The sequence below is a fragment of the Nycticebus coucang genome, chromosome 1 (genome assembly GCF_027406575.1).
Source record: "Nycticebus coucang isolate mNycCou1 chromosome 1, mNycCou1.pri, whole genome shotgun sequence".
In the NCBI taxonomy this organism is placed as follows: Eukaryota; Metazoa; Chordata; class Mammalia; order Primates; family Lorisidae; genus Nycticebus; species Nycticebus coucang.
Genome location: NC_069780.1, coordinates 55,346,517 through 55,360,579, shown reverse-complemented (window position 1 = coordinate 55,360,579; position 14,063 = coordinate 55,346,517). Strand labels below are relative to the sequence as shown.

Below are 14,063 nucleotides of genomic sequence, written 5' to 3'. Positions count from 1 at the left end.
TTGTCTAGACATGGCAGCAACCCAAGTGCCCATCAACCCATGAATGGAATAACAAACTGTGGTATATGTATACCATGGAGTACTATTCAGCCATAAGAAAAGATGGAGACTTTACATCTTTTGTGTTTACCTGGGTAGAGTGGAAACACATTCTTATTAGTAAACTATCTTAAGAATAGAAAAAAAAGTATCCAATGTACTCAGTATTCATATGAAACCAATGTATAAACAAATACATGCCCACATGAAAGAAAACACAGAAATATAGTCTAGCAAGGTCGAGGGGAGAGAAGGGAGAGGGAAGGGGAAGGAGGGATGCGATTGGCAGGAAGAGGGAGGACAATTGTCAGGATTTCACCTAATGTGCACGATGTGATGGTGTTCAGCATGCCCTGGGTGAGGCGCTCAGCTACAACTCAGCTACAAAGCTTTACTTTAGAATTGAAAACAATGTAACCTAAACATTTGTGCCCTCATGTTAATTTGAAATGAAAAGAAAGAATTGACATACTCAAAATATTGACTGTTCCATATATACGTGAATATGATATAATACCGTTTATTTAGATTTTCTTTTATTTCCTTTAGTAAAGTTAATTTTCTCAGTAAGTTCTTATAACATTTTTCGTTTACCTTATTACAATAGTAATAGGATATTTACTCCTATTTTCTGACTATTACTGGTATTTGAAAAAAGCTATTTTTTTAATGTGAACTTCTGTCTGGTGACGTTTAGTGTATTCTCTTACTAATTGTAACAATTGGCATATTACATGAAATTTTCGATGTAGATGATCAAACTATAAACAATGATTGCATTGTATCTTGCTTTTCAACCGTTGTATAAATCACCCCCCAGGGCATACTGCCTTGTGAACTTTTAGTACAGCGTTGAATTTGAGCAGTGATAGTGAGCAGCCTTATATTATTACTGATTAAACACAGTGCTTATGTTTCCCTAAGAAGAATAGTATTTAACATGTTTCTGCTAGATATTTTTATCAAATTAAGAAAAAGTCCTCAAATTTTTAATTTGGTAAGAGTTTTTATTATGTGTGGCTATTAAATTTACCAAATACATTTCATTATCAGTTGAGATGAGTTTTTTTTTCTCTTTTGAATTATTCCAATAGATTTTCTAAGGTTTTAAAAGTTTTAATTGTATTTTATTTTAAACCACTGTCAGTTTTGGCTGGAATTATACGAGAAAACATTTTAAGATGCACATTCTCTGTTACAGAAATCTGTCAGAGGACATGGAGATGACATATTAGGAAACCCAGTAACTGACCAAAGGTAAAATAGTACCAGAAATCTATTTTTTCCTAATATTTAATTATCATTAAAATAATTCTTTTAGTATTAAGAATATTTATTTTATGGCCTACTATAATTTGATGTAAATGATCATTGTTAAATTGATAAGAAAAAGCGAGTGTTACAAAGTCTGTAAGAGTGATTATCAGCCATGAACTATTTTTCCCCTGTTCTACCAGGAAATATTTGTCAATTTTTAGAACATTTTTGTTTTCCACAACTGTGAAGGGTTCTACTGACATCTAAAGGGTGGAGGCCAGGGATGTTGTTAAACATCGTAAAATGCACAGGCCAGCCACTGTACACAAATAAGTTTTCAACCTAAAATATTAATTGGATAAAGATTTAAAAACCCAGGTTTCGGGAAAAAGGCAAAATTTCGAGTCCTATGAGTAAATTAAACATCAAATTTTGATATATAGTTTATTTTACTTGTTATATGTTTAATAAACTAGGTGGAACAGAATATGTTGTATTTTTAATTCTGTATTTTTTTCTTTAGCTTTTTAGCTCCTCTTATTGCTGAGTATGATAATCTTCTAGTACAACTAAATGGGCAGCTGAAATATTATCAGGTATGAAATCATAGTTATGAAGCTTTTTGTGATATTTTATTATGAAAAGATAAAGTAAAACAGACTACATTTTAAAATAAAATTCATGAGTAAGAAAATATGTAGCTGTATGTGCGTGTGCACCTGTGTGTGTTCATATACTCCTCGTGTGTGCATGCATGTGTATGTTTAAAGATCATCTTGTGTTTCATCTTTTAATCTGTTATTTGCTTGCCCTTGCTATCTGGCATGAGATCTCTCTTAGACACTTAGAACTTTTAATCTCATTTTGTTTGCTTATATTTTTTTTTAACCCCAAGCTGTCTCACATCCTTTTAGACTTTTCTTCTTATCCTCATTCTACTTATATTGCACATTATTTGCAGAATGGATTTTTTTCCCAGTTTCAAATATTATATCTATCAGATGCTTTTATCTTATATCTTTTAAATGCTATTGATCCACTTCCAGTATAGGTTTAAGCTATAGCAGCTTTTTCCTAAAATCCTCTTAGTAATAGAGGTTTATTTTAGGAGTGAAGAGAATGAAGAAACTGAGGAGATGTCTGTACAGGCAGATTATCATTTTGGGTCCAAGGGCTTATAAAACTAACACAGGGGTGGGGAACCTGCAACCTTAAGGCCACATGTGGCCTTCTGAGTCCTTAAGTGCATCCATTTGGCTGAATCCAATTTTTATAGAACAGATCCTTTTATTAATACATTTTTGTTCAGCTTTTATATTTTCATTTTATTTTTAAAATGAACATATTTAAAATACCAAAAAATAAAATGTTTCAACAAAATAATTCTACCCAAATGACCAGCACAATTAGAACATTTTAGTAAGCCGTAAGTGCCAAGTCAATGGTTAACTCCTCTCAAGATTTAGTTCTCACTTTCCTTGCCTGACTGGCACCACTATGCATGGTTAGTGAGAGTTTATGGGGGTCGAGGGTGACAGTCTGTTATCAGCTTTTGACAGTGGTATGCCATGTGTCTGTTTGAAGTGGAGTTTGTGAAGAGTTGCATGGCTCGACAGTGTTTTTAATTCTGTCTACTTACCAGCCCATCATTTCAAAGAAGCCAAGAGAATGCTGAAAGAAGAAAACAAATTTTTTTTATTGAGGATTGGGAATTGCAATATTATCTTGTTTCTACTAAAGATAATATGATTCATTGTCTTTTTATTTATTTTTTTCTTTTGAGACAGAGTCTCACTCACTCTGTTACCCAGATTAGAATGTTGTGGTATCAACCTTACAGCAACCTCAAACTCCTGGGTCAAGCAATCATCCTGCCTCAGCCTCCAAAGTGGCTGGGATTACAGGCACCTGTCACCATGCCTGGCTAATTTTTCTTTCTATTTGTATTAGAGATGGAGTCTCAGTCTTGTGCAGGCTGGTCTCAAACTCCTAAGCTCAAGTCTGCTTGCTTTATGATATTGCAATATGAACATTAACAAAATTCAGTGCTCATCAGCCTTGTAACACTCATAAGGACTACAAATATTTAAATTAGAGGGAGAGACACAAAAGGTATGTTGCAGAAATTAAAAGATTAAAAAGCAAAAACAAAGACAATTCTTTTAAGCTGCAATAGGATCTGGAAATAGTACCAGTGAGGCAACTTATAGAGTAGCTTATATACTGAGGGAAAAAGAGAAACCCTTTGGTAATGTAGAAATTGTGAAAGAATGCGTTGTCAAAGTTGTAGGATGCTTGGACCCTGATAACATTGCAAGTACAAACACCTGCCTTTATTAAGGAGAACTATAACTGATCAGCAGCATGAATTAAACTTCAACTTAACAACTTCATGCAATACTTTGAAAGGAAAATATATATTATTCAGTTTCTTTGGACGAATCAACTGATAGTACTAATACTACTCAGCACAGGTTTTATACTTCATTCAGAAGATTTTTTTTTTTTTGGAGACAGAGTCTCACTTTGTCTCACTTAGGTGAATTTCTTGCCTCAGTTTCCTGAGTAGCTGGGACTATAGGTGCCTGCCACAACATCCGGCTATTTTTTTGTTACAGTTTGGCCAGGGCCGGGTTTGAACCTGCTACCCTCAGTATATGAGGCCGGTGCCCTACTCACTGAGCCACAGGTGCCACCCCAGATGATTTTCTTTAGTACAAAGAGTTACTTGCTTTGGGCACTCCTGCCAACAGAACATGGGGAATAGTTATCTTAAACAATTTTAAAGATAAATGTTGTGAAGTTGGACTGAATTTGGTAAATTTAGTGAGGATATGTTCAGATGTGCATCCGTGACAGGAAAACCTGAAGGGTTTATTGAACAGTTTTAAAAACGTATTCACAGATCCAGATGCTCTCTCTTTTTATTGTATCTTGCATCAGCAAAATCTCTGTGCTAAAGCTACTATTTTATTGTTGTTGTTGTTTTTTTTTTTTTTTTGGCCGGGGCTGGGTTTGAACCCACCACCTCCGGCATATGGGGTCAGTGCCCTACTCCTCTGAGCCACAGGCGACTATTTAAATTGACACTTTGCAACAAGTTATAAGTATTGTTAACTATATTCATGCAGATGCAATATGGCATCCTCAGTTTCTAAAGTTGAAGGATGAGGAATTCAGTGTAGATTTGCCATATCATTTTAAAATGCATTGGCCATCACAAGGACAGGTGTTAGCCAAACTTTTAACTTAGAGAGAAAAGATAGTTAAATTTTATGAAGAAGAGATTTAGCAAAGTGAATTATTAAAAGAATATTTTTGTAGGAATGCAGCATTTCTGTGTGATATGTCAAATCAAAGCTACTTGAATATTTCTCTGCAAGCTAAAATTAAGTCTTTACATGATATGTGGCCAAAAGTCCATGCATTTTTTAAAAAGCTATTTAAAATAAAAACAAAACTTCAAAAGGTTATTTCAGATGGACATTGTCCTCAGTTAGCAAAGGTCATTGATGAGCAGTATGTTTTATGTCATTCATTTGAAGAATACACAACAATTACAGACCTGTTAAGTAGAGAATACAATGAAAGTCACTGACTTTGAGAACCATGACATCACCGTCAAAATAGTATTTCAGCCTTACCTAGTTGACATCACCAAAACACCTAAAGAATTACAGATGGAATTGCTTGAACTCACTGTAGATAACATTTTAAAGTCATTGTTTGGTGCTGAGTAAGATACAAGTGAAATGTGGAAAAATGCAATAGAATATCCATGCCTCTGATAACACACCTAAAAAACGGCTTTCTTGCTTTCAACCATTTATTGCTACCAATCTACATTCTCCTACCTAATCCAAATGAAGATGCCCTTAAGGTCACAAATGACTGCTACCCATCTAAACCCATCCAGAGAATCAGCTGAAACTGCAGACCTCCATGTTGCAACCAAATATTCACATGCTTACCAACAAAAAGCAAACACTATGAAGTCATTAAAAGGTTAGTTAACTTTAAAATTATCAAATAATTTTTATTTTCATTCTTTGAAGTTATTAAGTACATAGTAGTTAGATTTTTACAAAATAATGTACATGCACATTTTTAAGTATATCTAGTGAAGTTTCTTGAATGAGGCCTTATTTGATTACAGCTAAATTAATGCAGCCTTCCAGTATGAAAAGGTTCCCCACCCCTGGCCTAAGATGTGTAACAGGCTCATGGAGAACTAGAATAACAGCACAGAATTGTTCAGAGTATAATCTATAATCTATAATCAGTATAATCTACATTTTTAGAATATACCTAATATTTACGATGTGCTTCTTTGATCTGAAAATATCTTTAACATTTCCCCCCACAAAGTTTGATCTTTCTGATGCTGGGATAACCATCCAATAGAAGTATTTCTTAAATAGAATTTATGTTAGAGCTTTAATATGATTGTATTTGGTTCAGCTAACCAATCCGTGGATCAATTCAGTTGTGACGAGGATAGCATGGTTGACTTAATTTAATGCAAATGGAAGAAAGTATAATGACTTTATGTAAAAACATAAAGACCAATTTCTTCAGATTGGGGCCGTGGGTGTGTGGACACACTTAATACTTGCTCTTAGTTTCATGCTTGGACATAAAAGGTCCTTGAATATTTGATGATGATTAATTGCTAGGGCTTATGGAAATAAGATGTTAGAGTTAGCTTAACAATCTCCTGTTTGTCAATTAATGTATAACTTTACTAAAAGAACACATAATGCTTACAGTTTCTAAAAATAAATTAAAATTCTTCCATTGCATACATACTTTCATTTTCAAGGTTATTCCTCTAATATATAAACTTATGAAGTGATCCTGTAGACCCAAATTTTTTAAATAGCATTTCTTTAAATTGTAATTTTGGTTTTATCATAAGTAAGTCTTTTCTTTTTCTTTACTGTGTGCTTTTTAACCCGTGGTCATTTAAATTTAAGCCAACCACAATTATGCCTTTTAATATTTCTAGAATATTAATTTAATATTTCTAGAATATTTAATATTTCTAAAATATTCATTTACTATTTCTAGAATATTTCAAGAAATGAGCAACAAAATACTCTTTTGCACAAATGCACTTTGCTTTTATTTTTAGGACTAGTGAATCTGAAGTTTCTGCTGAATTCACTCTCTCTAAATTGTGTTTTGATTGTTATAACATAAAATAGCTAGCTATCTTGAAATTAAAATCTTTTAATATTTTTATGATCTGATTCATATAGTTCTTTAATCACTAATTTTACTTAGTTGCTTAACTTTGTTTTTCCATTTGCCATTCTTTACCCTTAAGGGTGATCACTGAATTAATTATATGAGAGAAAAAGTTATAGTAGAAATCTCAAGAGTTTATGAAGATAAGAGTAATTGCTACTTCTTTGAGAGAGAAAAAAAGATGTGGACAGCTGCTTCTAGGAATAATTGCTCACATAGATATTATTGATTAGGCCTAGTTCTTATGACTTATTGACACAGTCAAAAAATAGTATATCTTCAAAGCAGGAAAGGATTCTATATGAAATATTTTCTTCCAGAAAACATAAGTAGTAGGGAAAAATTTGATGATGTGAGAAGTGCCTTGTAATTTTTATTTCTTTCCAAATACTAAATATTTTGAAATACCATTTTGTAGTAAAGAATTTTTTGTGATTGTTAGGATCCATCTTTAATCTTAGCTAATCAATATATGTCTTACATAATTATTTAAAATTAATAAGTACTTTTTGAGATACACTGATAGTTTTACAACTTTTAACAATTTTGTTTAAATATTATCAAGTTGCTACAATAAAATCTAAATCTAAGTCCCTTAGCATGGCATTCAGGACCCTGCACCTGCCTTTCTTATTTTATCTCTCATTATATCACTATATACATGTTCAGTGCTCAATTATTTGGTAGTGAATTAATTCATTTTGGTTTAATTGTGATTCAGGCCCAGCAGGGATCTTGGGAAAGTTTACCTTTCAAACCAGATTTGTAGTTAGAATTGGCTAATATTACTGACTTCTTAGATCAAGCTGCCTTGAGCTTCTCTGGTTAAAAGGGAGAAAGGTTTGGAGAACTACTTGTTCTACCTGTCCCTTGCCAAAGTTTACTCCAGCCTTGGCTGCTCTCCTTTAGATGAGGGTGCACAATCCATACTAAGGGACATTCCATAAGTTGACTGAGGTCTTATTTTAACTGTGATTTTACGTGGCCTTTTTTTGTGCTCTGCACTTGTCCATTCACTCTAGCTGACAGATAACTACTTATTTTTTACCCTTTTGGTTTTACTCATATTTATCCCTATCAAAATACTCTTCCTTTCTTTTTGAAATCCTAAAAACCCTTTGTTCCCTCAGAGAGATTTAATGAAACTTCATCCCATTTACTTTACAGTATCCGTTTTACTCTTTATTATATTTTAGTTAGTGATTAACCATCTTTCCTACTATGTGTTGGTGACCATGTCCGTGTACCATAGCAGCATTGGATAGTGCAGAGTTCAGAGAGTTAATAAAGCTGGTGATCAGAAACTGAATGAATGACTCCGAAAAATGACCTCTAATTTCTTTTTCACCATCCATATTTTACTTTTTTGAAATACTAGAAAAATACATATATATATGGAAGCCTCACCTAAACTGAGATGAATTAATTAAGATACACATTTAAGACATAGGGATGGGGTAGTTTTTATAGTGACATATTGACGAATAGCTTTCATCTGTTATTCACAGCTACACATCAGAGGAATTATATTTATAAATATTTCTCAATGTGTTGCTAAAATATTTTTATTTCATTTACATTCTATTCAAAGAGAATGTTTTATTATATTCTGTGTATTTTTTCTTTTCTTTTTTTTTTTTTTTAGAGACAGAGTCTCACTTTAGCAGCCTCCGTAGAGTACCGTGGCATCACACAGCAACCTCCAACTCTCGGGCTTAGGTGATTCTCTTGCCTCAGCCTCCCAAGTAGCTGGGACTACAGGCGCCTGCCACAACGCCCAGCTATTTTTTGTTGTAGTTTGGCTGGGGCTGGATTCAAACCCGCCACCCTCGATATATGGGGCTGGCGTCCTACTCACTGAGCCACAGGCGCTGCCCTATACTCTGTGTATTGTTATACTATCCATATTTCACAGTTCTTGTTAGAAGTAAAGAATAAGTCTTTTTTATCCGTAGGTAAGTGTCAGAAGCTGATTGCTTACATATGAATGGAGTTCTTAATAAAGATCTGATTGTCTAGACTCTAGAGAATATATTTTTTTTCTTTCAGAAGCAGATGGGTGAGCTGAAACTACAACTTGAAAATGTCGTCAAAGAAAATGAAAGGTATCAATTAGCTATTGGCTCTTTAATTATTGTCTTAGGTAACTTTCATTTTTGTTATTTGACATTTGATACCTATAGGATAATGGTGAAGAGTGTGGATTCTGGGGCCTGATTTCTTTTTGTCTTCTGCCTCCATTTTGTTTTTTTAAATTGAGACAGAGTCTCGCTTTGTCATCTCGGTAGAGTGCCGTGGCATCATAGCTCACAGAAACCTCAAACTCTTGGGCTCAAGCAATTCTCTTGCCTCAGCCTCCCTAGTAATTGGGACTACTGGTTCTATTATCTATTAGCTGTGTGACCCAGAAACTATTACTTAACCTTTTTCTGTTTTAATTTTCTCATCTCTAAATTGGAGCTAATAGCAGAACCTGTTTCATAGGGCCATCTGTTAAGGGATAAAGTAAGTGCCTGCAGCAGAGTACATAATAAGCACCCTATTAATATCATGTATTAGCAATAAATTCTGTAGTGTATTATATATATTTATGTATGTTAGGAAACATTGATGAAATGAAAACTTGTCAACCCACCACCCGGCTTAAGAGCTGAAATGTTGCCAGTATTGGGCATCTGTCCATGTTTTCCCATTCTTCCTCTTCCTTCTGCCAAAGGTAAATACTATTTTGAATTCTGTGTTTATCATTCCCTTGCTTTTAAAAAAAATTTTTAGGGGTACGTATATCTCTAAATAATGTTTAGTTTTGCATTTTTAAAAACTGTCTGAAAATGGTATCATCTAGAGTTCTGGGACATACTTTTTTAACTCAATGTGACATACAAATGCTAGAGTTTTAAGGGATGAAATTGGTGGGCTATAGGTTATAAGAATGTTCAGTTTTGTAATATAATGTCAACTTGATGTCCAAAGTGGCTGTACCAGTTTACATTCTTACCAGTGATGCATAAGAGTTCACATAGATCTGTATATTTTACTAGCACTGCCTTTTATCAGGCTTCTTAATTTTTGTCATTCTGACCGTTAAATAGTTTTGTGGTTTTCATTTGCATTTTCCTGAATACTAATATGGTTGATCACTTTTTATGTTGATTTGCCCATGTGGTTTTCTTTTCTTTACCACATTTTTATTTGTTTATCATTTCCTTATTAAATTGTCAAAGTACTTCATGTGATCTATCTTGTGAATCCTTGTTGGTATGCCAGCCAGTGTCAATGCAATAAACAATAATTGTTCTAGAAATTTCAAACGAGAAAAATCTTAATTCACTTACATTTTAGTGTTTTCTAGGTCATACCTTACAGGCTGTGATCTGAGGTCAAGAATTTATACTGATCCCACTCACCTCTATTGCTACCACTACAGCATTATTTCCATAAAGCTGCAGAGCTGCAGACTTGACACCCGAAAGTGGGGCATAGAGTATTGGCTACAAGAGATAGTCGTGTCTATCCACTTTTGCTTGCTAGCTGCCATATCAACAGAAAAATGATCCTAGCTCACTTCTGTCTTTCATATCTCTAAGTACCTCTCACTGGTGAAATTTTAATCTCATCTACAACACTACCTCCAAGGACATCTGGGAAATATAATTTTAGGCTTTCTGCCACTGTGATAGAAGCATAAATCTAAAAAAGAAGAGAAATGAAGAATAATGAGGGCCAGTGGTCAATATAATACCTAGATAGTAAGTGTTTCAACTATCTAGTCCCAGATTGTGGGATATTTGATGAACAGAATTTCCTTTTCTTCCTTTTTTTCCCCAAAATTTCAGGTATTTTAAACCTCTCAGCTTTCTCCTATGATTATTGGTCTTTGTTTCTCCTTTAAGAAGTCTTTTCTCAACCTAAGGTCATCTCTTATATTTGGTACTAAAAAATGCTTAAAGCTTATTCTAGTGCAGGTTTCTTACTTTTTATTTTACTGAATATTTTTCCATCTATGTTTATTAAAAGGTGAAGGATATTATCTGAAGAGATTGGTCTTTGGGTTTTTATTTTGTTCTTTCCTTGCTTTGGTATCAGGGTGATGTCTGCTTCATAGAAAGATTTGAGGGTTCCTTTTCCGTGTTATTGAATAGATTCTGCAATATAGGTATAAACTCTAGTTGAAAGTTGGGTAGGATTCTTGTGTGAAACCAGGTTGTCTAGGACTTTTTTTGTTGAAAGATTTTTTATTGTTGCTTCAGTTTCATTGCTTGATATTGTTCGGTTCAGGGATTGCATTTCTTCCTCATTGAATCTAGGCAGGTAGTGTGATTCCAGGAATTTTTTTTTTTTTTTTTTTTTGAGACAGAGCCTCAAGCTGTTGCCCTGGGTAGAGTGCTATGGCATCACAGCTCACAGCAACCTCCAACTCCTGGGCTCAAGCAATTCTCCTGCCTCCACCTCCCAAATAGCTGGGACTACAGGCGCCTGCCACAATGCCTGGCTATTTTTTTGGTTGCAGCTGTCATTGTTGTTTGGCAGCCTGAGCTGGATTTGCCACCAGCTCTGGTGTATGTGGCTGGTGCCTTAGCTGGTTGAGCCATAGGCATCGAGCCGATTCCAGGAATTTTTGTCCATTTACCTCATGATTTCAAATTTTCGGGGCACAGAGGTTTTTTTTTTTTTTAGACAGTCTCAGGCTGTTGCCCTGGTTAGAATGCCATGGCGTCATAGCTTACGGCAACCTCCATCTCTTGGGCTCAAGCAATCCTCTTTCCTCAGTTTTGTTTTGTTTTGTTTCTATTTTTAGTAGAGATGGGTTTCGCTTTTGATCAGACTGGTCTTGAACTCAAGAGCTCAAGCAATCCACCCAGCTCAGCCTCCCAGAGTGCTAGGATGATAGGCATCAGCCATCATGCCCAGCAGGGCATAGACATTTTTCTAGTATTCAGTGATAATATTTTATATTTCTGTGGTATCTGTTGTTATTTCCCCCTTTTCACTTTCAATTGAGCTTATTAGAGACCTTTCTTTATTTTCTGTTTAATCTAGCCAAAGGATTATCAATTTTATCTTTCAAAGAACTAACTTTTGCTTCATTAATCTTCTGCATGAGTCTTTTATTCTTGATTTCATTTGGTTCTGATCTGATCTTGGTTATTTCTTTGCTTCTGCTAGGTTTGGGGTTAATTGCTCTTCCTTCTCCTGTTTCTTGAGATGGTTCATTATATTGTTGAATTGTGATCGTTCTGATTTGCGTGTATGGCCATTTAAGGGTTTCCCTCTCTGGACTGCCTTTGCAGTGTCCCATAGATGATTTATGGCCCCATTGTCATTTTGTTCAAAGAATCTATTGATTTCCATCTTTATATCCTTGGCCCAACTATTATTCAATAAGTTGTTTAGTTTCCAGGATTTTTGTGAGGATGAGTGCTTCTTCCATTCCATGAACATTCCATGTGCTGGTAAGAAGAACATATGTTAAGTAGTGTTGGGGTGGGATGTTCTCTAGATGTCTATTAGTCCAGGATTTTTGTGAGGATGAGTGTTTTATCTGGAATTTATTTCTAATTTTATTTCACCGTGGGCTGTAAAGATACCTAGTATTAATTTCTATTTTTTTTTTTTTTAATTTTTTGAGAGTTGTTTTGTGGCCTAGGATATGATCGATCTTGGAGAACGTTCCATTTGCTGGTAAGAGGAACATATGTTCAGTAGTGTTGGGGTGGGATGTTCTCTAGATGTCTATTAAGCCCATTTGTTCTAGAGTTGAGTCCAAGCCCAAAGTTTCTTTGTTTAATTTCTTCTTAGGGGATCTGTATGTCAGTGGGGTGTCAAAGTCCCTGGCTATCGCAGTGTTGTTGTTTGTCATTTTGTTTAGATCAAGTTATCTTTATTTCATAAATTTGGGAGCACCTAAGTTGTCTGCATAGACATCTATAATTGATATGTCTTCTTGTTGAATTGTTCTCTTGAACAATATATAATATCAATCTTTGTCTTTCTTTTACTTTCATTGCTTTAAACTTGGTGGTATTGGCAATAAGGGTTGTTAATATCTGCTTTCTTTTGGTTTGATTTTGAATGGAATATTGTTTTCAACCCTTCACTCTGAACTTGGATGTGTCCTTGAGAATTAGATGCATTTTTTGAAGGCAGCAGATACTTTATTGCATGTTTTAATCCTGTCAGACAACCTGTGTCTCATCTGTGGAGAATTTGAGCCATTCACATTTATTGAGAGCATCGATAAGTGGGTTGGATTTCTGTTTTTCCTGTTTTGTGGGGTTCTGTTTCTTCATTTTACTGCTTTGGCCATTGTGGTATCTAGGCTTTGACCTTCAGTGTCTGGGTAATTTTACATTGGTGGGAATCTATTGTGCTGGTCCATGTATAGAGGAAGTCTGAGTACCTTCTACAGGGTGGGTCTAGTTATGACAAATTTCCTCAGAGTTTGCTTGCTGTGGAAATATTTTATTTGCCCATCAAATATGAAGGTTAGTTTTGCAGCATACAGAATCCTGGGAAACAGTTGTTCTATTTAAGAAGATTGAAGATAAAGGCCCACTCCCTTCTGTGTTATAGGGTTTCAGTTGAGAAGTTAGTTGTTAACCTCATAGGTTTACCCTTGTATGCTAGATTTTGCTTAACCCTAACTAATTTTTTTTTGGAAGCAGAGTCTCACTTTGTCACCCTTGGTAGACCTTGGTAGAGTGCTATGTTGTCATAGCTCACAGCAACCTCAAACTCTTAGACTCAAGTGATTCTCTTGCCTCAGCCTCCTGAGTAGCTGAGACTACAGGCATGCACCACAATGCCCGGCTATGTTTTGTTTTTTTTTTTGTTTGTTTTTTTTAGAGACGGTGTCTCCATCTGACTCAGGCTGGTCTCAAGCCTGTGAGTTGAGGCAATCCACTTGCCTCGGCCTCCTAAGTGCTAGGATTACAGGTGTGAGCCACCATGCCCAGCCTTACCCCCAGAAAAATTTAAAGAATTTTTCTCATTTTGACTTTGGTCAGGTTAATTACAGCGTGTCTAGGAGATGCTGTACTTGAACTGAGTCTTCCTAAAGTTTGATATTCATCTGTTATCTGGATGTCTGTGTCTCTGGTGAAGTTTGAACATTTTTCAATGATAATGTCTTCAACTAGAGCTCCATGCTTTTGGGACCTCAGGGATACCCATATCTATGAGTTTGTACACTTTGCATACTCCCAAATCTCTCTGTAAGATTGCTCTGTGTTTGTTCTCTTCTCTTCTGCCTCTTTAAATGACTGGGTTAGCTCCAGAGCCTTGTCTTCAAACTGTGAGATTTGTTCTTCACCTTGATTTAATCTGTTGCTGAAGTTCTCTGCTGCGTTTTAAAACTCCCTAAATGCCTTTTTCAATTCTTTAAGCTCAATGACATCCTTCTTAATTTTGTCCAGATCCTTAGTGAATTTGTCTTCATCTTCATTAATTTCTTAAGCCATATTTTGGTGTTCATTTTGCTGGTTTTCAATTTTTTCTGTAATTTTGTTTATCTTATT

General features: G+C 35.0%; 1 protein-coding gene across 5 annotated transcripts in view; it reads left to right on the top strand.

Moving 5' to 3' along the window:
• The window catches only part of SCLT1 (sodium channel and clathrin linker 1), a 183,401-nt gene that overhangs the window by 16,619 nt on the left and 152,719 nt on the right, over positions 1-14,063 (top strand). For all 5 annotated transcript variants that reach the window (XR_008377638.1, XR_008377652.1, XR_008377655.1 and 2 more), the window contains exons 3-5: positions 1,241-1,296; positions 1,820-1,892; positions 8,596-8,651. Coding sequence is in view for 2 of the 5 variants with exons in the window: in XM_053580284.1 (XP_053436259.1) it covers positions 1,241-1,296; positions 1,820-1,892; positions 8,596-8,651 (185 nt within the window). In the remaining 3 variants the exon portion in view is untranslated. The remainder of the gene's footprint in view (positions 1-1,240; positions 1,297-1,819; positions 1,893-8,595; positions 8,652-14,063) is intronic.